Genomic DNA, 25,675 nt, shown 5'->3' on the forward strand with positions numbered 1-25,675 from the left:
TAGATTCCTCAAGAGCTGCTATTGAAGCCACGAGCAGCATGTGCCAATGTTCCTCCCACAATCCCCCTTTCAGTCTCCGTGAAGCAGCACATCTGGCTGTCACACACTCTTTTGTGGGGCCGGCTCAAAGGCTGCCCTGATGCTGCCTCTCCCCCCCCCCTCGGGGGGGGAGGGGGAGAGGGGCCAGTCCCACAGTGGCCTCCCTGTCCTCCCAGCATGTGATGTCATGAGCACGAATGTCCTGCCAAACACTTAAGATGCTGCAGCTCGTTGTGTACATTGTATAGAGAAACCCTGACACGCAGAGTACTTCTGATTAAAACAAGCAAGGAGGCCGGACAGGACAGAGCCAGGCCTTGTTCCATTGTCATACCCAAGACACCCATGCAGCGCCAGTGTGTAGCTTGCCTCATCCAAGCTCACAGGCTTCTCCTTTTGTCCTAGCCTTGTCACCAGCGTCCCCAAATCCACAGCTCCTCTGGAAACGCTCTCTGTTTTAATTCGGTTCCTATCAGAGTTCTTGGAAAGCATAAACAGAGCCGGTTCATTTTCAGTGCCATGGCCCCTCCGTACCGTCTGTTCAGAAGAGGCTGGGGGGAGGGGGGCAGGAGAAGAGATTGGTAGTCACACTCTCAAAATCACCCAATCTCCAATGACCATCAGAGAAGGGACGAAGGACAGGATTTCTGTCCTCCAGGAAAACATGAGAAAACTGCCTTCAGTTCACTGTTTCTCATAGCATGCTACGGAGGCCTCCTGAGCAGAGCGGCCACAGTACGCAGATGCATCTGTACACCGGGCTCAGGACACAGATCCACTGAGTGAGTGTTCGGGGAGAGGAAAGTGAGTGCCTGCCCTCTCCCACCCCCAGAATGCTAAGGTTGCCCTGTAGCATGAAGGCTTTGGTTTCTATAGGCTTAAATCCCTTCCAGTTCTGCACAGTGGCTACCTGACCTTCACAAACCACAGAAATGCTCCACCCATGCCCTCATCCAAACAGCAGGGTCTGTGGGGAGAGCTAAGGATGGGAAATTTCTGACAGGACCAGCTCTCAAGAGCACGGCTCCCTGTGGTTTAGGTGAACAACATATTGAGGCTGCCATTTGTGGTGTACTGTGGGGGGCAGGGGGCATTGGTCTCTTAGAGCAAAGCTGGTAACCTGATAGAGTTTCTGAAACAGAAAATAAAACCTTGAAATGTCTTTGTCCAATTTGTCTTTGGGGTGGGGGAGCAGCAAAACACATCAAGGCATTACAACTAAGACCCAATATATGGATGTGTTCAAATCTCCGTCAGGCTTGGCCAATCCTTTCACCAAGTGCTCAGAGCAGTGAGTAGTTGGGCTGCATTGTGCTTGTAACTTGGCTCTTGTGGCTACATGTTTTCCCATGACACAAGGTGCAAGAAAGTCCCATTTAAAAAACCAGAGAGCTGGCTGGAGAGATAGCTCAGTGGTTAAGGGCACCACCTGCTCTTCCAGAGGTCCTCAGTTCAATTCCCAGCAAGCACATGGTGGCTCACAACCACCTATAATGTTATCTAATACCCTCTTCTGCAGATAAAGCACTCATATGCAATAAATAAATATTAAAAAAAAAAAACAGAGAGCAAGTAGGCTCCATTTTATACTCCCACACTACCACAACCAGTCAGGGCAATCCAAACTCATCCATTCTCTCTCTCCCCCTCCCTCTCGTGTGTGTGTGTGTGTGTGTGTGTGTGTGTGTGTGTGTGTGTGTGTGTGTGTGTGTAAGCCAGAGGTTGAAGTCAAACATTTTCTCCAACCGCTCTTATATTTTTTTGTTGTTTTGTTTCATTTTTAAGACAGGGTCTCTCAAAAAAAAAAAAAAGAAAAGAAAGACAGGGTCTCTCTGTGTAGCCCTGACTGTCCTAAAACTCACTTTGCGGACCAAGCGGGACTCCCAGAGATCCCCCTAACTCTGCCTCCCTCCCGAGTTCTGAGGTTAAAGGTGTGACCCCATGTTAGGCTCATTATCTTGTATTTTTAAAACAACGTCTCTCGCTGAATCTGGAGTCTTCCAATTGTCTAGACTCCTCAGGGGATCCTCCTCACTACATAACAGAGAGAGAGAGAGACAGAAACAGAGACAGAGAGAGACACAGAGAGACAGAGAGACAGAGAGAAGGAGCGCCCACTGGGATTACCAACTTTTCCTTAGCTGGTGAGACTCGAACTTGGATTCTCCTGCTGGAGCACTAAGCTTTACCAACCGGGCCAACTCCCCAGCCCAGATGATTTGTTCTTAGCTCAATGATCAGAAATTAACTTGTTGAGGGTTTTTTTTTTTTTTGGTTTTGGTTTTGGTTTTGGTTTTGGTTTTTTAATCAGACAATGTTCTGAATTCAACACAGGACTGAGGAGCAGCGTTGGAGACAGTTTATTATTTTATTTCACAGATTTTACCTGAACAAATGCACCGACCGTGCTCGCAGGGCCAGAGTCTTAGACACTGACAGACCATCAGTGTTTACACCCACGAAGCCAATTCAACAGTACAACTTATGTTAAACAACATTGCTTCAAGATCGCTAACAGAATGGAGACAGAGATAGAAAGGGTGAAAGAGTTTTTAAATGTGTTAATTTGAAGCATACGCAGGTGTAGAATTAAAAACTACAGCATACAAACCTGAAACTCGTGGACGGTCAGTTAGAGTTATAATCTCCGTACTGTTACTTATTGCAAATTAAAGTCTATCTGGTTCATTTCCTTCATATTGGTGAATTGAGAATTTCAGGAAACCCATGGTTATAAAAATGATCAATCTTGAAAAAATATGTACAGAAAAATGTAAAATCACAAACTAAAAAAAGAGTCCCAACCCCTCAACTTATAAAAGAGAAGTTTTCCCACAGAAAGTCCCGAGGTTCCTCTCCCACCCATGTTCCCAAGTCTATCTTTTTCTATCTCTTATATGTAAGTGACCTTGAAACTAAGAGGCAAAAGAAAACAGAGCAGTGTCTCTATGAGGCTTCCATTGTAGTTGGTAACCGACTGAAAACTGTCTTTTATTTCTCTCCCAATCCATGCCCACTTTAGCAATGTTCCCAAATCATTTGAATTTAAGAGAGAAACAAAATATATATTTTTTTTTTAATCAACAGCAACGGAATGCCGGAAGAAAGAGCTAACAGCCCACAACAGCATAAGAAAACTATGTGGCATTATGTGAGCTAGATATTTCTTAAGGAAACCAAGAAGTGGTGGGGTGGGTGGAGTTATGACTGCAAAATGTCAGGCAGGAATCTTTCTAGACCTTTGGCTTCAGTGCCTGGCAGGGAAGTGGGCTTCTCCCCACTGTGGCAAGCAAACCCAGGGCCCCCCGGGCCCAGCATCTACAGCACCTCGGTGGGCAGTGGAGCAGCCCTCTTAGACGTGGGCACTCTTGGCATGAGTGGGCGAGCTGGAGCCCGAAGAGTAATAGAAACGGTTTTCTCCAAATGACTGTGCGTCCCCAGAGCAGCAGACGATGACGCAGCCACCCACCAGGCACAACACAGCACCGATCCAGCCCGCGTACAGCGAGTAGCCAAAGCTCACGATGGTGATCTCACGGTGGGCACACACAGGGAACCAGATGGTGGCGACGATGGCGCAGAGAGCTGGGAAGAGACAAGGAAAGAGGGTGACTAGACACTAGACATCACTCACCAAGTGGTCCAAGCAGGCAGGGTCACTCCAAACACGCCCTTTCCAGTCAACTACAAAACAAAACCGCCAAAAGGCAAAGCTCTGCTGCTTTGGCAACCTCTGCTCTGTAGAACCAGCTGACTCACACTAGGCTTGTGTCCCCTGCTGGTCCCTTTTTTTCTCACCAGGTAGCAGAGACAAACACCCCTGTAAAGGCTTAACATAATCCTGTAAGGGCCAAACCCATGTATTTGTTCTTACCTGTAAGTCCTGTTACTTTTTGTTTGGGTTCGGGCTTTGTGTGTGTTTTGTTGCTGTTGTTTTGGGTTTCTCAGGTCAAGGCCTTGTACAGCCCAGGGTAGCCATGTTGTGAAGCCAAGGATAACCTTGAATGTCATCCTTGGGGTTCTGGGATTTCAGGCATGAGCTGGTAAACCAGTTTTTGGGGTGCCATAGATGGAACCCCATGGTTTGATAGTCACAGTCTATTAGCTGAGCCTTGTGCCCAGCATTCTACAGTTACATGGCTACTCTATTACACCTGTAGAACCATATTAGACTTATGGAAACATGCATCTATCCCCCACCCCACGCTCTGAGTTCTGTGAAGGCAGGGGCCGTGCCTTACTTAGGTCTCGAAACTCAACGTTCAGCGTAGCACCAGACACAACTAAGTGTTTCCTGGTTGGGTGACTGAATACCCAGGCTTTTCAGAAAGGGAAACAAGATGGCATCCATGTTGGCTTTCCATCCCATTCTCTGGAGTTAGTCAATCCACAGTACAAAGACCTGGGCCATCTGTCCCTTTTCTCTTGCTAGAGTGGACGATTGCTAGGTACGGACAGAGGACCAGTCGAGGGTCTGAGTCTGTGACGTGCCATTTGTGACCACAAAACACCAACACACAAACGAACAGTTCTTGAGATAAAAAGCAATTCATCTATTCAAGGTTTTTAATTGTTATTACTTTTTAATTTGTTTATTGTATGTGAGATTGTGTGTTGGGGAGCACATGTGCCATGGGGTGTTGTGTGGAAGGCAGAGGACAACTTTCAGGAGTCCACCACATGGATTCCAAGAATCGAATTCAAATCATCAGGCTTGGAGGCTAGTGTCTTTATCTGCTGAGCTTTCTTGCTAATCTAGGGTTTTGTTGTTGTTTGGTTGGTTCGTTGGTTGGTTGGTTGATTGGTTGGTTTTGGGGATTTTTTTGTTTGGTTTGGTTTCAGGGGGTTGTTTTGTTTTGTTTCTTAAGAAAATTTAAGCATTTGAACTGGCTCTACTAAGTAGGGCAGCAACAAATTACATAGGACCATTTCACTTATGCCAAGGAGCTAGTGAGATTGAAAATCTGATTTTTTTTTTAAATGATTTTCATTCAAATGGCCACATGTGCCTAATGACTATTTTGCAGGACTACAGAGCTCAGAACAAAACAGCCCCATGGTTCCCCCTAGTATCCCTAATTTCTCTCAAACATAGCAAGACAGAAATTTTAGGAAAAACTTTGGCCAGACACGAAGCTAATCAGAACAGCAGGATTTCCAGCTGGTACCCTAAAAATCACAAACAAATTCAAGACAGAGTACAGCTCTGCCAGGCCAACATTTATCACCTGGGGTGCCCTTGTCTCTTTCTTTTTTTTTTTTTTTTTTTTTTGTTTTGTTTTGTTTTGTTTTGTTTTGTTTTTCGAGACAGGGTTTCTCTGTGTAGCCTTGGCCATCCTGGACTCACTTTGTAGACCAGGCTGGCCTCGAACTCACAGCGATCCGCCTGCCTCTGCCTCCCGAGTGCTGGGATTAAAGGCGTGCGCCACCCTGCCCGGCGCCCTTGTTTCTTTCAATGCAGCAAGCTGCTCTTCTGGCTTCTAACAAGCTTATGCCATTGGCCCAAGGAGAAGGACAGCCCTTCTTTGACATCAGCTGTACACTGAGGATTCAAGTCTTACCCATTTTGAAAGACTTGAAATAGCTCAGCCATTTGATGTGTAACCTACAATGGTTCTTATTAACAAGGGACTAAGTGTACCACCCGCCCACCCCCACCCCATGAGCAAGGCCTGTAGATACACAATAAAAGTCAGTCCCTGCCTTAAAGAGTACAGACACAGGCCAAGCAGAGGCCAGAGGGCAGAGATTGGGACTGGAAGGGTCTGAACTGACCAAATTGATTTTCTTTTTTGTTTATTTTGTTTTGAAACAAGGCCCTGTGTGTCCTAGGATGGCCTGAAATTTGTCTTCTGAAGGGGGAAAAAAAAGCTGTCCCCAGGGACAAGGTACAGAAATTCTCTTCTACAGTGTTTCAGCTCAAGAAAATTTCCATGAGTTTCTCATGGCAAAAGGCAATACAGCAAACACTCCCAACCCCGAGAAGTGGGTGTCCACACTGCTGTGGGCACAGCCAGCCATCAGCAAGAGCTTTTCAGTGCCCAAGCACACTGAGAGGAACAGGCCAAGGGCTCAGATGGTGTAGGGAAAAGGGTCTCATTACCACACAGCTGATTCGGGCCAATGCAACCAGTCCATACATAAACAGCTAACTGATTTCAGCACACTTCATGGGTCAGATCAAGTGTTACTCTTTTTAGCTACTTTGTATTTATACATAGAACACATATGCACACTCGTGCCCAGGAGGGCATGCCCACATCTGTACACATATGTGTACATGCACACAGACATGCACAACACGCATGTAAACCACTCCTCACCTTTGTGAAAACTAAGAACAGTCAGACTAGGTTTAGATTTTATACAGTAAGACCAGAAATGGTCTCCAATTCACTTGTTTTCCTTTATTCCCTAAGAATAAAGAAAACAGCTAGGAAGAGTCAGGCTGTGTTCCAAGGGCAACAGCTCAGATGATTGCAAGTGTTAGAGACAGTGCTAGATTTACTGTATGTAACTCACTAGAGGGGAAATGCCTACACATTTATATAATGACCAGATAGGATGGGAAGCATAAGTGGGTGGACAAATAAATGACAGACAGACAGATGGATGGATGGATGGATAGGTGGGTGGGTGGATGGATGGATGGATGGATGGATGGATGCGTGGATGAATGGGTGGGGGTGGGTAGATGGATGAATGGATGGAGGATGGGTGGATAGATGGATGAATGGGTGGAAGGATGGGTAGATGGGTGGGTGGATGGATGGATGGAAGGATGGATGGATGGATGGGTGGATGGGTAGATGGATGGGTAGGTGGATGGATGGGTGGATGGGTAGATGGATGGATGGATGAGTGGGTGGATGGATGGATGGGTGGGTGGATGGATGGATGGAAGGATGGATGGATGGATGGGTAGATGGATGGATGGATGGGTAGGTGGATGGGTAGGTGGATGGATGGATGGATGGATGGATGGGTAGGTGGATGGATGGATGGATGGGTAGGTGGATGGATGGATGGATGGGTAGGTGGATGGATGGGTAGATGGATGGGTGGATGGATGGATGGATGGATGGGTGGGTGGGTGGATGGATGGGTGGGTGGATGGATGGATGGATGGGTGGGTGGATGGATGGGTGGGTGGGTAGATGGATGGATGGATGAGTGGGTGGATGGATGGATGGGCAGATGGATGGATGGATGGATGGATGGGTGGATGGATGGGTGAATGACAGATGAATGAAAGGTAGTCTAATTTGGGTTCTACTTTCCCCTGCCTACTCCTCAGCTAAAACTCTTCCCTCTTTCATAACCCATGCAAAACATCATCTTTTGTTGCTAGCAGATGAATGAACTCAGGGTGAAATTCCTGTGGCACTCAAAGAGGAACCACATCAAAACCTCTAAGAAAGGACAGGCCCCCACACAACATGAAAGGGAACTAGCGGCCAACTTGCAGTGACCTCTGACTGAACTCGTCAAATGTTTAGACACAAAGGAGGCTATACTCCACTTCAGCAGTACTTGTTTTTTGGGGAGTGAGGGGCTTCTGATTGAACAATGAAATTAGAAAACCCAGGCCAAATGGTGGCGCACCCCTTTAATCCCAGCACTCAGGAGGCAGAGGCAAGCGGATCGCTGTGAGTTTGAGGCCAGCCTGGTCTACAAAGTGAGTCCAGGATGGCCAAGGCTACACAGAGAAACCCTGTCTTGAAAAAAAAAAGAAAAAACATTCATTTGCCTGAGGCCGGGCGGTGGTGGCGCACAACTTGAATCTCAGCACTTGGGAGGCAGAGGCAGGCAGATCTCAGTGAGTTCAAGGCCAACCTGGTCTACAGATCAAGTTCCAGGGCAGCCAGGATTGTTACTCAGAGAAACTCTGTCTCAAAAAAAGTAAACAAAAAAAAATTAAACAAAAGAATATTTGCCTATATTATGGACAACTTTCAAATAATGCAATACGATGTGCTCCTCAGTTGACAGGCCATGTCTTTGCTGAAAGTTCGTGATCTTAACTAAACAAATTATTTGGGAAAACAGTTTACAAAAGCAAAATGTAAGTGCATCTATCCATCTTTTTGGACGTTGAGTAATTCATGGTAATATGCAGAAATTAAGTAAATGAGAGACACACAACTTCTTAAATATGTAAACTTGAGCCGGGCGTGGTGACACACACCTTTAAGCCCAGCACTCGGGAGGCAGAGGCAGGCAGATGGCTGTGAGTTCGAGGCCAGCCTGGTTTACAAATTGAGTGCAGGACAACCAAGGCTACACGGAGGAATCCTGTCTTGAAAAACAAAAAAAGGAAAAAGTAAACTTATTAGGTGTCAACTTAAATATTAGCTGAAATATTAACTTAAATATTAGGCTGAGGAGTTCAGTGAGTAAAAGCACGCATTGCAGAAACATGAGGACTGCAGTTCAAATCCCCAACACCCACATGAAAATCTGGGCATAGCCACCTGCATAGCCACTATAGGAAAACCTAGCATTTACCACCAAATCAACGGAATGTTCCAGTATGTTATTTTCCTGGCCAGTCTTCAACATTGACATTTTTCCCGTTGTTTTTATGCCATGCACTGTCATCTACTTTTTCCTACAGCAATCTAATAAAAGCCTCATGGTTACGTGTTGGATTTGATTTTATTCTTATTTATTGTTTATGAATGTGTTGCTAGTCCCCAGTTGCTCTACACTCTGCCACATATCCAGGTACTTGTTAACATTAAAAAATAAAAAAGAACCACAGAATTTAGAGACAGGAAGGGTTCACACAGCAGTTAGAGTATACGGTATATAGAGCTTACGGTCAGGGTCACTGTCATACTAAGATGTCACATCCTTTGTCCACACACAGGATTCCCTATCCATGTAGAAAACCCATGAGCAAGGCAAGCCGTTCATCTCATATTCGCCCTCACCCTTAATTCTAGCAGAGCTCACCATGAACTGGAAAGTGTATAGCTTTTCCCAGCATAAATAAAGCCACCGGCCCAGATGTTTAAAGTCAAGAAGAAAAGCTGAAAGAAGTTCCATGAAGAGGCCAAGTCCTGTTTCCTCTCTGTCCACTCCCTGGGGGGTTGAGGGGACAAGATGATGTATTTCACTGAGAACAATGGATTGGGGTTCCTTCATGATGGAAGATGTGAACATTGCTTTTTGATGGAAAACATGAACATCCCCTCATAGGGTCCCCATACCCCAATTTCCATCAAGCCAGGGTGCATTGTCCTGCCTCTCCCCTCCAGCTCTGTGCGTGGACACCACCCTCTCAGAACTCAACCATCATTGGCTTGGCTCTCTATTTCCTCTAAACAACAGCAGCCACAATCGTGCCAACCTTGACTTGCTATGTGCCAGACGCCACGCTAAAGCTTTGCCATCCTTCGTTGCACTGGAGGCATGGCTGTTAAGAGCCATTGATTGCTCGGCTGGCACAGTTGAGGAGCAGTGGGGTCCAGACTCAGTACGGTTGGCTTGATGCCAACCGACAAGATGAAATGTTAGGGCCCAGAGCCTTGTACCTTGAAAATTGACAAATTCGATTCCCCTCTGATCTCTCCCTAGCTCTGAGGCAACTGTTGCTCCTTGAACAATGCAGAACCAAGCACCTGCGGCTTCCTGCTCAGACTGCAGAGGATGGAGCTGGCCAGCAGGCAGACTTCTTTTTAAGCCTTCAGAAAAAGTAGTCAAAGCCGGGCGTGGTGGCGCACGCCTTTAATCCCAGCACTCGGGAGGCAGAGGCAGGCGGATCGCTGTGAGTTCGAGGCCAGCCTGGTCTACAGAGCGAGCCCAGGACAGCCAAGGCTACATAGAGAAATTCTGTCTCGGAAAAAAAAAAAAGAAAAAGAAAAAGTAGTCAAAGGTTTCCAGGACCAGGAAGAACTGATCCGTGTTCAGTTTCCACATCAGAACCAGCTGTGACACTGCCCACTCCCAGCCCCCCCACCCCCAGCTCCTGCACTACTTCCCGCCTTTTGCCCAGCAACCAGCAGATCATCGTCAGTGACCCCATCTCAGCTCCCACCCCCAGGACTGGGCATGGCCCAACCCTGGGGAGAGTGGCAGAAACCAAGCCGGAGCTGCACACAAAGGGAGCCTTCACACTCCGGCTTCCCCACCCATCCCTGAGGATGGCAAGCAAGGATCTTAGGGCAGGAGTGAGAAGGCTTGAAGGAAATCGGCAGGTGACACTCTTGAGACAATGAACTCAACATTTCCCGAGCCAGCTCCATCCCATCAAAACAATATGTGGAGACCTGTTGAGAAATAAATCTGACAGCAGTCAAAAGAAGAGGCAGCAAGGAAGGTGAAGTTAGGCCCGCACTGCAAGTCCCTCACCTGCTCTGATGCTGAGCTGAAGCCACTGCGAGGGCGCAGGCGCAGCTTCCTAGGGGTCAGATTTCTTTTCTCCCATGGGTTGGATGGAGGCAGACAAACAGGGACTAATAGATGCACTCCGTCCCTCTCTCCAGCCCCATCTCACTTTCCCCAGCTACGGAACTGTCCCCACTGAGACAGCCCAGTGGGTAAAGGTGCTTGCTGTCAAGGCTGGGAGCCTGAGTTTGTTCTCCAGGTCACACACAATGGAAAGTGAGAACCAACTGTCCTCCATGCATGTGTGTGCACACACACCCACATAAATATATGTTTAAAAAAATAGTACTAAGACAAAGAAAATTAGGCAGGTGCGGTGGCACATGGCTTTAATCCCAGCACTCGGGGAGGCAGAGGCAGGAGAATCTGAGTTCAAGGCCACCCTGGTCTACAGAATAAGTTCCAGGACAGCCAGAGCTACATAGAGAAATTCTGTCTCCAAAAAAAATTAAATTAAATAAATAAAAATTAAATTAATTAATTAATTAAAATAAAAGCCAATTCGTCTGAGAAGTTTTAATTGGTGTGTCCCCATGCAACACTACAAGTATCTATACATTTCACTGTCCGTCTCTCACAGGCTCGTCTGCAGTAATTTTAACATGCTGTCTCACTTGGGGATATTCTGGAACTCTTGTGTAAAAGGTCAGGGAAAAAATACATTTTTTTAAAGACAAGGTTTGTATGTCTCTGTGGCGTAGTCATTAGCCAAGAGGACGACCTTGAACTTCTGATCCTGCTGCCTTGGCAAGGGCAAGATCTGCAGCTGCAGCCTCGGAGACAAGCCTGTCGGCGGGAGTTGGTTCGAGCTGCCCCGAACACATATGATGGGGAAACTGAAACAGCAGGCCCCACTTCCTCAGCCTAGATTGTTCCTCCCTCCAGCCCATGACCCCATCATCTTCTCTTCAACTCTCTGTGGCCTGGATTCCTGTGCTCTGGGAAAGCCCTCTGCTGTGACTTGGGTGCTTCCTTCCATGTTTATTGCATATCTTGGAGGTCTATGCACATTCAAAGTAGACATTCCTCCTCTCTGTCAGGGTCCCCATGGCCCACCACAGTGTCTGCCATACTTGATCAATGAACACTTACTGACCTAAAATATTGCTCCATCACCTACTGGTCTACGGCCCTCTATATCATCCCACTGTGCTCCTGTTTTCCTGTCCTCTCACTACATATTATTGAGGCTCTCGTTTCTTCTTCTTCTTTTTTTTTTTTTTTTTTTTTTTTTTTTTTTTTTTTTTTTTTTTGGTTGTTTTTGTTGTTGTTGTTGTTTTTCGAGAAAGGGTTTCTCTGTGTAGCCTTGGCTGTCCTGGTCCCGCTTTGTAGACCAGGCTGGCCTCGAACTCACATCGATCCACCTGCCTCTGCCTCCCGAGTGCCGGGATCAAAGGCGTGCACCACCACGCCCAGCTACAGACTCTCATTTCTTATTACAATGAGAATCACATGGGAGCCTCCCAAAAATACCTTTTCCTGACCTGGTCCCCAGAAAACTCCAGACCAGTTGATGTGCTGTGGAGTCTGTGTACAAGTCATTCTAAACCGAGTCTACTGTGAAGGCTGCTTACACAAGCCACTTCCTTCAGATCTCGCTTGGGCAGTCATTTCCTTGTCACCTGTCAGCTCCTCTCACGCATGTAACTTGGAGTCTTGTCTAAACTTCCTCTGGAATGAGATCTAAAGGGACAGAGACTAGAAGCTACATTTCTACATCTCCCTTGAAGCACCCACTGTGAGATCTGAGGCTCTCCACATTCACCAGAGTTGGGGGGTCCTTACCCAGCAGAATAAGAAGCACCCCAGCCAGCTGGGCTCGCCTGTACTTGGCCACTCCAGGCTCGTGGCCCATTCGGATGCACGGGAGAACTGTCAACAGCAGCAAGATGGCCGGCAGGCCCAGAACCGAAGCAGCGATCATGAGGGCTCGGCAAGCCTGGACGTAGCCTGGGAACAAGAGAACAGAGAGGGTGGGTTGGCCTGTGATACGTTGTTGCTGCTGGTGTTGTCGTTGTTGTTGTTGTTTCGAGACAGGAACTCACCATAGTCTGTACAATTCTCAGGCTCATGACCCTCCTGCCTCAGCCTCCCCAGTGCTGGGATTATAGGCATGAGGCACCACCTCAGCCTAGTGTGGCACTGCTATCGCCGATCTACCACATGCTCTTGTCCTCAGTTCCCGCTGGGTGTGGATGTATGCAGCCCTGACCTACGCTGTAAGCTAAGACTAAGGCTGCCCTCTCCCCCTCCTCCCCAGAGGCTGCTGTCCTGGAGACTCCTTTCTGCTTGGGTGGTTAGGTTCCGTTTCCTGCTTTATGAGTGGTCCCTGTTGATGTTTAAAAGGTGACTCTCTAGCCCTTGGGATTCCTTTGAGTAGACACCCGTCCTGGGCTTTATGCCGCCACAACAGATGGTACAACTAACGAGGAAGGAAAAGGTGAGTTGAAAGAGACTTGCAGAGCAAAGGTGCCAACTCTGCGCTGTCAAATGAAAATGCCAAGCGAGAACTCTGTGAGCATAACATGCGCAGCTTCATGTAAAACAACCCTGAGCAGATGCCAAGGGGATTTCACAGATCTAAGTTTTCTGTTTCACTTTTACGTTATTTATTGTTCCTCATTAAAACACTCCTTTTTTTTTTTTTTTTTTAAGTGACCCATTTATGAATAACTGTTGTCTGTTTCATCTGCTTAGGCAGAAGTAGAACCAGAGGCCTGAGCAAGGCTGGTTTAATAGCAAGGCCCTAACTCTTTCCCGTGTCCCGGGACCCCATGTCAGACCCAGCCAGCCAATGTGCAGCATCAACACTGCCCCTTAGCAAGGCATGCCACATGGCCTGTCTCCCAACCCCTGCCCACCTCACCACAACAATGAGATAGCCTGTCAGGTATGGATAGACTTGTAGACCCCAGGAGGGGCCCCAGAAGTCTGAGCCCAGCCCCTCCCTTGCAGCTGGGAGGAGGGGAGCCAGGGCCCACACAAAGGCAGCAGTCAGCTCACACAGATGCTCCAGAATTTATGGCCCGAGGCTACCCACGAGCTGCTGTACCATAGACCATGCCTAGAAATCAGAAGATGGAGATGGGGGAGGGGGGGCGCAGGTGGGGACACGGAGCAGGGGACGAGGACGACACCCCACCCCCACCCAGCAGGTAAGGTAGGGAGTGCAGAACACTAAGCTTCTCCACACAATATATGCACATCCTACCCCCAGCAGGGCCTGGGTGTTCTGAAAACATCCCGTTTGGCATTGAGTGCTCCGGAAATGTAATCTCAGGGGAAGAAGACAAAAGGATTTTGTACACCAGTTAAGCAATCTCCACAGCCAGCTGTGACGAGAAAATGACCTTTGCCAGTTCTAGAGCACCTGTACTTCAAAGCGGGTCTTCATCTCGTCTCTCATTGGCTCCCACAAGCAATGCTGATTTACGTTCTTTAAAGAAAACTACTAGGATTTGTTGAGGTTAGCAGTTTGTCCCAGATGACCAAAACTGCAAGTGGGGCTGAGTCCCGGAGTCTGGCCCGGGTCTACCCAAGCCAGCATTAACTGAAGCTAGTCCACACCAGGGCTCCCGGATGCCTGTCCTTCTGAAAGTCCAGGCGGAGAAAGGAGGAGTGGACGGCAGGCCTGACATGCACTGCACCCCCTAACTATGTGGTAGAGGCAGGGTGTGGAGCAAGAGAGAGTGCAAAGAGAAGTTCAAGTGTAATGTGGGTGGGACTATAGCTCAGTCTGTAGAGAGCTCGCCCAACATGAACAAAGCCCTGGGTTCAAGTCCCGGTACGGCACACTGGGATCAAGATAAGAAGTCAACAGTAAGTAAGCTGCAGAGGGGGAGGAGAGTTCCAAATGCCCTAATAGGCTCTGGATAGCCAGATATTCTCTGTGAGGAATGTACAAATTTAGCTGTTCTCAGACCAGAAATGTCAGGGCTGATTTCTCCTCACTTAAGGACCTGCCTATGCCCTTAAATGTATGCATCACCCAAGGCCAGAGGGACTTAGACAACCTCACCTGGGTCACAGTAAAGCCACCGAGCATGACAAGTGGTACTCACAGCCGCCCAAGTCATCCAACTGTTAAAATTGTTTCCACAACCTTTCCCATGGGACCCAAAGGGAGATGCTCCCTCCACAAATTCCTCACCCAGGGTCGCAGAGGCTCGTCCTCCCCCGCCCCCCCCCTTCCAACATGAAGCTGAAGACACAGTGGCAAAGCCTGGAATGAGACTCTGACCTGTGTCTCCCAGGGTACTGGATTCCCAACAGCCAGTAGCCGTCTGGGTGGAACTGGAGAAGGGTGTCACCCTCGCAGGGGAGAGGTGTTACTGCAGCCTGCTGTTGAGGGATCTCGGGGCAAAAGATAGGGGTGGGTGGCAGGTAAGATAAGGCAGACCCTGAGACCTGAGAGAGCCAACTGGGATTCACTTAATCTGGGCAGTCCAGAAGTCCTTGAACTTGAGCCTAACCTGACCCGGATGCCTCCGGAGTACTGCGCAGTCTAAAAGCTCAGCCTGCACCTACTTGAGGCACCAGGTTAATCTTACTTTTTCCTCCTCTCTCTTCTATAGATGGCTTTAACCAGAAGCACATCGGAGAAGGCAGGGGCCAGGACTGCAGTATTTTGGTCAAGTAGCATGGACACCTGGGATGGTGACACAATGGGATTCGTTAAATTCTCAAAGCCATTGATCACTGATACCAGTGACCAACTTGCCTCTACTATCTCATGCTCCCGATGAAGAACCTGGAGCTGGCAGGTGGTTGTTTAGGGCTAATTCTCCTATAAGGTGGGATTGGAGATGCCAAAAATGTACGCGGAGGTCTCTGAGTCCCCAGACTTCTGAGAGCTCTGTCTAAAACTCCCATTTCTACCCCATCCTGCCTCTGGAAGCTGCTTGCAAGCTCCGACGGAGTCCTTACCTGGTAGGATGAGAATGTCCACCAGGGGCTTGCAGTGGTAGAGACCAGTGGCCATGACGCAGTCAGCCCACAGCCCCTTGGATCCCAGTTCGTCCATTTTTCGGCAGGTGGGGATGGTGTAGCTACAGGTCACCACCCAGTCATTGGTGGACGTGGTGACGATGATTCCAATCCAGCCCACGAAGCTAGTGACGAAGCCCACCACCTGCAGGCAAGTGGCTACCATGGTGGCCGCAGCGACGTCCACGCGGCTCGACTCTTACGGACTGTGGCCCCTGCGCCGGCCTGGACAGAGCCTGCTTTAGGCTTGCCCTCTGCCGCCCTCGCCAGCCGCTGGCTCCAGGAAACTCGAGGTGGAAAGTAAAAGGCTGCGAGCGCACTCCGACGGCGTGCAGCGGGGACAGGTGCGCCTGGCGGGGACAGCAGCGCTGCTGGCCAGCGCGCCCCCGCCCCCTCTTTAAACTCCGTGGCCCGGGCCAGCAAGCGCCAATCTGCGACAGCCCCGAGCCAAGCCAGCCAATCGCGGGCCGGGCTCCGGAGCGGGGTGTGGACGGGAGCAGGGGGCGAGGAGGAGGCAGTAGGGGGCCGGGTGACGCGCGGTCAGCGCTGGAAAGTAAATTAATCCCATCCTGATGGGAGAACCTGCAGAATGCTCCGGGTGCATCGGGCTCCTGGTCTCTTATCTCTGCATCTGAGTTTCTCTCCTCGACTTCTGCCCACTCCCACTCCCTCCCCTTCTCAGCGATGATACCCACCCAGTACAGTTTCCTATGACCCTAAGGAAAAAGAGGGACCCATTCAGAACCTGAATCCCAATCCCCAGCACCCAACAGAAAGCCTAGCAGGGGGTGAGGGCCCGGGCAAGTCTGTAACCCCAGTGCTGTTGGGCTAAGTGCTGCTGTCCGCCACCCCTAGCTCCAGGTTCAGTGTGATTCTGTCTCCAGAGACAAAAGTGTATGGCGACAGAGCAGGACACAGAACACCCTCCTAGTGCATACTTGTGTACACACACACACACCACATACACATGCGCGCGTGCACTCGCGTGCCACAAGAAACAAATAAATACAATAAAGATGCTTTCCCGTGGTGGCAAACCAGCAGGGTTAGCTCTGGTCACAGTGATGGTGACGATAGCTACTCACGGTACTGTTACTAATACTTAACTATGCACACGTGTTTTTATGTTATAGCTTGTTGGATTCTCCACACTTCGTAGTGGGAACAACTGTCAACTCTACACAGAAGAAGCAGCCCCTCCCTTCCCCCCCCCCCCCCAGCTAAGAAGGACAAGAGATTCCGTGGAGCATCTCATCTGTGTCCCTGACCAATCCTGGGAACCCATTCTCCCTTTCTGAATGTTCCTCAAGGGCCTGTGTTCCTCTTCTGATACATTAAGAGTGAGGCACTCTGCCCAGATCACTGTAAATAAGCAAGCTTCTGTTCTCCACCGAGCAAGCCGCTAGCAGGGACCGGGGACCGAGTGGGAAGCGGAAGCTATCAGCACCCTGGCTGCCCTCTCCTCAGATAAAGCTCTGTGTGCCCTTGGGGAGGAACCCAAGGACTTGAGCGCGCCAGGGGAGTGCCTACAGCTTCAAACCCGCACAGCTTTATGTCTTGAAAGGACTCGCTTAGCCAATGTCTTGACCTGGTCACCTGGACCTCCTTCCACTCACCACCTCCTTTATTTAAAATGCTGAAGAGTTTCAGCAAACACAGCTTTCCGAAGTCTGGGGGGGGGGGGGGGGGGGGGGGGCGGGGTCCAGTACAGCACCATTGGTGATGAGTTCACCACAACCATTCCTATGCTTGCGTCTCTGCACGTCACCAGGTCTTCTAGGGAAGGCTGTCCCTGATCAAGGAGACAAGCAGGGATGTCTCTTAGCCCATGTGATCCGTGGGTTCTTCACTTTGGAGTGAGAATGTCAAACGGTTCATTGGTGTTACTGTGGGCTAAGTGGGAACTCACAAGTGTTGACACGGGAGCTGGTTCTGCTAACAATGTGCAGACCCAGGCTGCACACACAGTTCGAGTCCTGGCTCCACTACTCCTGGCTTTGTGATTAAACATTTCACATTGTTTTGTTTTTTTTAAGAAGATAATATTTAGCCGGGCAGCGATGGCACATGCCTTTAATCCTAGCACTCAGGAGGCAGAGGGAAGTCAGTTTTTGTGAGCTAAAGACCAGCCTAGTGTACAGACTGAGTTCCAGGACAGCCAGGACTGTTACACAGAGAAATCTTGTCTCAAAATATATGTGTATGTGTGTGTGTGTGTGTGTGTGTGTGAGAGAGAGAGAGAGAGAGAGAGAGAGAGAGAGAGAGAGAGAGAGAGAGAGAGAGATTTGCACTCATTCTTTGAGAATTCCATGCATCTTTTTATTTACTTATTTTGAGCACATGTGTGGGGGTGGGTGTACATAGCACATGTGTAGAGGTCAGCGGACAACTTTGCAGGAATCAGTGCTCTTTCCACCATGTGTGTTCCAGCAATCAAAGTCAGATCTTCAAGCTTGAACCTCTGCCTGCCGAGCTGTCTCACCAGCCCCACTTAGTGTCTCTTGCCCTCCGCTCATTTATAAAGTAGGGGTGAGCACGGAGCCTACATAAGTCACTATACATACAGAGCTCAAAGTAATGTCTGGTACAAATACTCACTAGACCTGGCTACTATGTTATGATATAGAGCTCAGTCTTGCTTTTGCATTCTTCTTGGGCTCCTGTAAGGTGAGGATTTGTGCAAACAATTTTGTAGGAATGGTGAAATATGAACCATCACGTCTACAGAGTATTTCATCATGAAGTTTATTAATCTGGATGTTGTCAGATATTTTGTTTCACATCCAAAACTAGCTTTGTGCTAAGCACAATGAAGAATATGAAAACCTAAACACCATCAATTCTGCAAAATTAGTTAGGAAATTTACAGCCTTGGGACTCCATTAAAAATTAATGTTCTACTTATGACATCTCAGTCAATCAGAGCTGAGCAACAGCCTGGCCAGTCACAGACCTCACCATGCACTTGCATGCATGCACACACACACACTGACACACTCACATACATACATACACACATACACCCACTCTCTCTCTCTCTCTCTCTCTCTCTCTCTCTCTCTCTCACACACACACACACAAGCTCGGTCAATCAGAGCTGAGCAACAGCCTGGCCAATCACAGATCTCACACATGCACTTGTATGCATGCACACACACACACTGACCACACACACACTGACACACTCACATACATACACACACACTCATATACATACATACACACAGTCACACACACACACACACACACACACACACACACACACACACACACACACACATTTGCAAAGCCAGCTTTCAGAGCTCAGACACAAAGTAGTGCCTTGACTTGTAAAACCATCCAATTTTCTGTCTTGGAAGGCACCGCCCAGGGTACACTCCCTTCTTGATCAGTTCCTTCACCGTGTGAGTCTCATGGTCTTCACTTGGCAATGAGAAGAGTGAATTTCCCACTAGGGGTGTTACGATGACTAAGGCACCACCATACATCAGTTGAAAATGTAAGCTGCGGGGCTGGAGAGATGGCTCAGTGGTTAAGAGCACTGTCTGCTCTTTAAGAGGTCCTGAGTTCAATTCCCGGCAACCACATAGTGGCTTACAACCATCTGCAATGTGATCTGATGCCCTCTTCTGGCCTGCAGGTGTACATGCAGATAGAGTGCTCATATACATAAAATAAATAAATAAATCTTTTTTAAAAGAAAATGTAAGCTGCATTTAAGAGACAAGACACTAAAAACTTTAGTTATTATTATTATTTTCTGTGACAGATGCACACAAAATGCTACCTGGGGGAGGCCAGAGAGATAGAACACAGCTGAATAGATCACCCATGAGCAAAAATATTATCCACTCCAAAGGAAGTGAGGCAGCCTCTGAAGCACAGAGACCTGGTCACCAACAAGTGGACAAAGGCCCTGAGACCCCGTCACCACCCACAGGACATGGCTTCACAGGCCACAGGCGCTGAGCACACAGTCTCATGGCAAGGCTCTCTGGGTTCTGGGGAAAGGCCACCAGCTCTCCTGTGGTTTTGTTTTCTTTTATCACTTTATTTTACTTGACATAGGGTTTCTCCCACATTCCTTGCTGTGACTGAATCTCAAGTCTCCCCTGTGATCAGGATCCTCAACTTCCCACATAATACTCAACAAATCAACACACTGGGCCCACACACAGTCTCAGGGCCACCTCAGTGGGACAGTGAGTCTCAGAGTCCAACCACGCCCATTGTCACCAGAGGCCTCCCATACCATCCCGTCTTGATTCATTTTCTCTCAGAAACTCTGTTGTGTCGCGTCTCCACATCCCCACAGTACAACACCAAACTAGAAAGTTCAGAGGAGACCTGAATTTCTGTCTTCTGACCTTAAGCCCAGTATTATACTCAGTATGAAATTTTTTGTTCTTCCTGGAAGGTGTTTGAAAGGGATGATTTGGAGTGCTAACGCGTGTTCTAAACCACAGATGTGTGTGAAAAAGGAAGCATCTGTATTAATGCTGTTATACCATTTACAGTTGAAATTGGCCAACCTAACTAGACACTGTGTATAACTCAAGGCCAGTGCTTTTGCTAGCAAGCGTCAAAAAGCTCACGCCGAGAACTTTGGGCCAAATAAGTGTGCTCTTAGCGCCCACTAGTGATTTTGACGTTACATAGGTGGTTTTTTTAAAAAATTCAGTGTATGGAAAAAAACCACTGAAATGAGCTATGAGGGAAACCTCAGCTCCACACATGCCGAATAGGGGACAGACAACCGAAATTTTCATTTTTCTGTGACAATTTTTTATATGCTAAAAATATACATCTCTTAGGAAACCGAATATATGAAAGCACAAGATGTCTATGCACCCAGCTCTATAAGATTACAAATCACGCATCTTTTGTGGTGGGCAAGTACACATACGCGTGTGTTTGTGGAAGAGCGGGATCACATGGGCGTGGGTGTGCGTGTGCATGTGCAGAGGACAACACTGAGTGTTGCTTCTTAGGCACCATTCACTTTCTGGTATTTTGTTTTCTGCTCTCCATGGCCCAACAAGGAAGCTAGCCTGGTTAACCAGCTGTCTGTCCAGCAGTTGTCTGTTTCCACCTTCCCAGAGACGGGGTTACAATGCACACCACCACATGCACTTTTCTTTTTAACTTTTTAACACATTTTCTTTTTAATTATGTGTATGTGTGTGGTGTGTGTGTGTGTGTGTGTGTGTGTGTGTGTGTGTGTGTGTGTGAATGCAAGTGCCGGAGAAGGCCAGAAAAAGGCATCGTCTCTCCTGGAGCTGGAGTTTAGGGCGCTGCCTGAAAAGGATGCCAGCACTTGGGAGGCAGAGGCAGGTGGATCTCTGTGATTTCAAGGCCAGCCTGGTCTACAAAGTGAGTCTAGGACAGCCAAGGCTACACAAAGAAACCCTGTCTCGAAAAACAAACAAAGAGAAACAAATATACTTAAAATAAGCTAAATTCCCTGTGCTTTCAAAATTTGACTGACTGTGTTTTTCACTGAAACCTGAGATGGCAGCACAGGCACCCATGAGGCACACGACGCATACTGATCAAATATGCACAAAATTAGAAAAAGAGAGAAAGAGATTGCCAAAACTCTGAAACCCCAAGTCCCTTTAGGAAGGGAATCTGAAGACACTGTGTACAGACATCAGAACTAGCCAGCACTGGTTTTAGGGAGTGGCCCGAAGGCAGAGTGTGAGGTCTGGGTCCCCGACCCCCACTTGCTGCTGAGTACTTAGTCAAAACCTCTTTGTTTGGGGATGCCAGTGGCCTCTCCTGCAAATCTATCCACAGAGTGAGTTGCACATACTGCCTCGTCTAGAACTTGAGGCTCTGCTGATAGCCAGGCACGGTGGTGTCCCTGTAGCCTCGGCTACTCAGGCAGGCCTGAGTTCAACCGCGGGACAGCTTAAGGTAGGAATTTGGGACTAGTCCTGGCAGCCGAGCAAGATCCAGTCTCAAAATAAGTAAACGATAAAGTTTTTTCATTCAGCTATTCTGCCACTAGAACATGTTCTGAACACCATTTCTAGGCCTTAATCTTCAATCAAACCATTTCTTCAAAAGTCTTTGTTGGGTTTTTTTTTTGTTTTGGTTTGGTTTGGTTTTTTTTTTTTTTTTTTTTTTTTTTTTTTTTTTTGGTTTTTCCGAGACAGGGTTTCTCTGTGTAGCCTTGGCCATCCTGGACTCACTTTGTAGACCAGGCTGGCCTCAAACTCACAGCAATCCACCTGCCTTTGCCTCCTGAGTGCTGGGATTAAAGGCATGCGCCACCACGCCCGGCCCTATTTTTAATTTTTTTTAAAGATTTATTTATTTATTATTATGTATACAGTGTTCTGTCTGCATGTCCACCTGTATGCCAGAAGAGGGTATCAGATCACATTCTAGATGGTTGTGAGCCACCATCTAGATTGCTGGGAATTGAATTCAGGACCTTTGCAAGAGCAGGCAGCGCTCTTAACCTCTGAGCCATCCCTCCAGCCCCCTTAATTTTTTTATATACAAGTACAATGCATTTCTATCCTATCTCCCCCTCCTTCCTCCAATTCTCCCATGCTCCCCCCAGTATCTCCCTCTGAAATTCATGCCATCTTTTATACATGCCTATGTGCACACCTGGGCATGGACCACTCACCAGGGGACCTGTCCCTAGAAGAAACTGGCCCTCTCTCCCTCGATGGACTGCCTGTGAGCGAGACCTTGTGAGCCCATCCCTGTTGATGCTGGCATATTGACTGGTGTGACTGCGTTCATGCAGGCCTGCTGCAGACAACCACATATTGAGAGTTCACTGTTGCAAAACCTGTCACATCAGAAGACACTCTCAAGGCAACCCTCCCTACCCTTTCACTTTGGCCTTTTCAACCCACCTCTTGCGGTGTTGTGGCCCCCACCCCCAACCCCCACCCCGACCCCCGGCCCCCCCAACCGCACCCCCGGGCGTGGTCTTACCAGTGTCATCCCCCCACCCAGCCGTGGGTATGGGCGTGGTCTTACCAGTGTCATTCTCCCCCACCCAGCTGTGGGTGTGGGCGTGGTCTTACCAGTGTCATCCCCCTACCCAGCCATGGGTGTGGGCATGGTCTTACCAGCATCCTATTTGGGATGGACACTCCACAGTCCCTTATTCTCTACCCTTTCATCAGCTGTGACTCTCTGTTGGCTCTGTTTCTTAGCAATTAAACTTTATTATACAACCCAACTAGCTTACACAAGAGGGAAAAAAGGTTAAAGGGAAACAAGAGTGAACCTTTCGGTATCCGTTCCATAGGACGGGTCCCTAGGTGTCTCTGGCCTGTGCGCTGATCTGGCCTGTTTGCTGATCCTTTTCCTGATCCATATGCGCTCGAGCTCGGTCCGAACCTGCAGCTCCTCTTGTCCTCTCTGCCTGTCTGTCTCTCAGGAGCAAGGGTGGGTCTCCTCCTCCCATTGAGGGCAATTAGAAACACAGTAATCCAGGTGGAGTGTCCCACCCTCACCCCTGCCCCCTCCCTCATCTGCTTCCTTAATTCCAGGCCCAGGATGGCTCCACCCAGTCTATCTCAAGGTTAATCTCAGGGAGTATCCCTGGTGTGTCCAAGGGCAAAGCCCGCCAAGATTGCTTTCACCTGTGACAAAGTTTACACTTCTTCTCACAATTCTCTGTAATCACTTGTTTAATGCAAAAAGAAGTGTCCTTGATGAGGGGTGAAAAAGCCCATCAAGAAAGCTCACGGGTGCAATTTCTAGCCCAGAAGCCATTTTTATCCCAAGGTTGCCTTCTTTCTGGGTCATATACAAAGGAAGCAGCCAACTTGAGCAGTGAGCTAGAATTTGGGCTGAGCCCTTTCTTCTGCCCCATTCAGCCCGTTCTCCTTCCAGACACCTGAGACTCGGGGTGATGGTGTGGGTCTCAGCCGTGACAGCACTCCTACTGACCTGTTAGAAGACTCAGGGTGGCTGGGCGTGGTGGCACACGCCTTTAATCCCAGCACTCGGGAGGCAGAGGCAGGCAGATCGCTGTGAGTTCGAGGCCAGCCTGGTCTACAAAGTGAGTCCAGGATGGCCAAGGCTACACAGAGAAACCCTGTCTTAAAAAACCAAAAAAAAAAAAAAAAAGAAGAAGACTCAGGGTGATGATGTGGGTCTCAGCCGTGACATCACTCCTACTGACCTGTTAGAAGACTCAGGGTGATGATGTGGGTCTCAGCCGTGACATCACTCCTACTGACCTGTTAGAAGACTCAGGGTGATGGTGTGGGTCTCAGGCGTGACATCACTCCTACTGACTGTTAGTAAAGGGACTTGTGTCAGTCCCACACTGGAGATCACACTTCCTAAAAAATCCCAGTAATAAAATATGTGAATGCTGGATGGAAAAATAAGGAAACAATATAAAAAGCCCCACCATTAAGTCCTGAGCTAAGACAGTAAGAACAAGTATTGTCATTCAACTACATAGGACATCGGTATTGAGCAATTTGTCCAATTTTAAACCTTTTACTGAAAACATATGAAGCATAACATGACCGGAGCATCACATGTGTCCCTGGCGTTCGTTCAGTGCGTGATTTAGAAAGGATGCATTCTGGGAGCTGGCTGGTGCGTGAGAGCCTGCAAGGGACCTGAGTCCAGTCCCTAGCACCAAACCCAGGAAGCCCGCAATCTCCTGAAACCCAGATCCGGGGAGATCTAATGCTCTGGGCCCTACCTGCATGTGCAGCTGCAGGCCAGAAGAGGGCACCAGATCTCATTATAGATGGATATGAGCCACCATGTGATTGCTAGGAATTGAGTGCAAAATGCCTAGAAGAGCAGACAGTGCTCTTACCTGCTGAACATCTAGCCAGCCCCCAGCCTTTCCTTTTTTTTTTTTTTTTTTTTTTTTTTAAGAACAAGAGGCTTTTTGATGTCTTTTTCTGTATTTCCTTTCCTTTTATTTTTTTCAAGATTGAGTCTCATTATGTAAGCCCAGCTGGTGTCTAACTGGCAATCCTGCTTTCTCAGACTCTCTATGCTGGGAGTACAGGCATGTCCCACCACGTCTTTTCTTTCTGTTTCTTACACAAAACATTATTCTACTTTAGAAGGTTTGTAGACTAGGCTGGCCTTGAACTCACATCAATCTACCTGCCTCTGCCTCCCTGAGTGCTGGGATTAAAGGTGGTATTATTTGTTTATTTATGTATTTGCCTATTTACTTGTTTGCTTGTTTATTTAGTTTGGTTTTGGTTTGGTTTGGGTTGGGTTTTTTGTTTTTTGTTTGGTTTGTTTGTTTTTTGTTTTTGTTTTGTTTTGGTTTTTGGTTTTTCGAGACAGGGTCTCTCTCTCTGTGTTAGCCTTGGCTGTCCTGGAGTCGCTTTGTAGACCAGGCTGGCCTTGAACTCACAGCAATCCACCTGCCTCTGCCTCCTGAGTGCTGGGATTTAAGGCGTGCGCCACCACCACCCAGCCTTGGTTTGTTTTTTTTTAAGACAGGGTTTCCCTATGTAACCCTGACTATCCTGGAACTCACTCTGTAGACAAGGCTGGTCTCGAACTCAGAGATACATCTGCCTCTGCCTCCTGAGTGCTGGGAGTAAAGGCGTGTGCCACCACCACCTGGCTGAGAAAAAGACTTTTAAATAGCCAAGATAACTCTTTACTAAGAAGATTTTACACCTTCACATTAAATTCCACAGAAAACAATTATTTGCAAAACTTAGCTTGGCCACTGGAGGGCTCTCACAGACTCCCTTTGCCACTAGATAAAGCTGACTTTAACTTATGCAAAAAGGGTGTTAACAAAATACCAACAGCCTCACTGGCATACCCTTCTCCAGAGAATTTGGCAAGATAGAACAAAAAGATTTAAGATACACATATTCTTTGACAAAGCTTCCAAAAGTTTATCTAAGAAATTTGTTTAAAAAAATTCAGTTAACTTTTTGTGGTTTACATCTCAATAAAAATGTTGGTTAAGAACCAGATGTTATAAAATATCCTCTTATTTTTCTTCTATGTGTCCATGTGTAAGCCTGTATGCACAGATGTGTACAGGTGCCTATGGAAGCCAGAAGGGCCCTGAAGCTGGCGTTACAGACAACTGTAATCCCCAACCTGGGTGCAGGGAATTGAACTCTGGTCCTGAAAATAGCAGCAATTATTCTTTTCCACTGAGCCATCTCTCCAGCCCCAAATTATCATTTTCAAAAAATACACTACTTAAATCCATATAACCTGTACAATTGGAGGCTTTTTATAGACACGTATTAGAAGAATATACACTAAA

The 25,675-nt window shown here is 47.9% G+C and overlaps 1 protein-coding gene across 1 annotated transcript; it reads right to left on the minus strand.

Annotated features, from left to right (window-relative positions):
- Positions 1–2,386: 2,386 nt before the first annotated feature.
- Cldn11 (claudin 11) lies at positions 2,387–15,777 on the minus strand. Its single transcript, XM_051157003.1, has 3 exons — positions 15,358–15,777; positions 12,217–12,381; positions 2,387–3,624 (listed from the first exon to the last, which is right to left on the minus strand). The coding sequence occupies exons 1-3, from the start codon at positions 15,581–15,583 to the stop codon at positions 3,392–3,394; spliced, it is 624 nt and encodes a 207-aa protein (XP_051012960.1). The 5' UTR covers positions 15,584–15,777; the 3' UTR covers positions 2,387–3,391.
- Between the last annotated feature and the right edge of the window lie 9,898 nt (positions 15,778–25,675).

This window comes from Acomys russatus, chromosome 15 (genome assembly GCF_903995435.1).
Source record: "Acomys russatus chromosome 15, mAcoRus1.1, whole genome shotgun sequence".
NCBI lineage: Eukaryota > Metazoa > Chordata > Mammalia > Rodentia > Muridae > Acomys > Acomys russatus.

Coding starts and splice junctions, on each gene's coding strand:
- Cldn11 (XM_051157003.1), bottom strand. CDS start 15,583: ATGGTAGCCACTTGCCTGCAGGTGGTGGGCTTCGTCACTAGCTTCGTG. Junction 12,382..15,357: donor GGACATTCTCATCCTACCAG/GTAAGGACTCCG, acceptor TCTTGTTCCCAG/GCTACGTCCAGGCTTGCCGA. Junction 3,625..12,216: donor GGTGCTTCTTATTCTGCTGG/GTAAGGACCCCC, acceptor GTCTCTTCCCAG/CTCTCTGCGCCATCGTCGCC.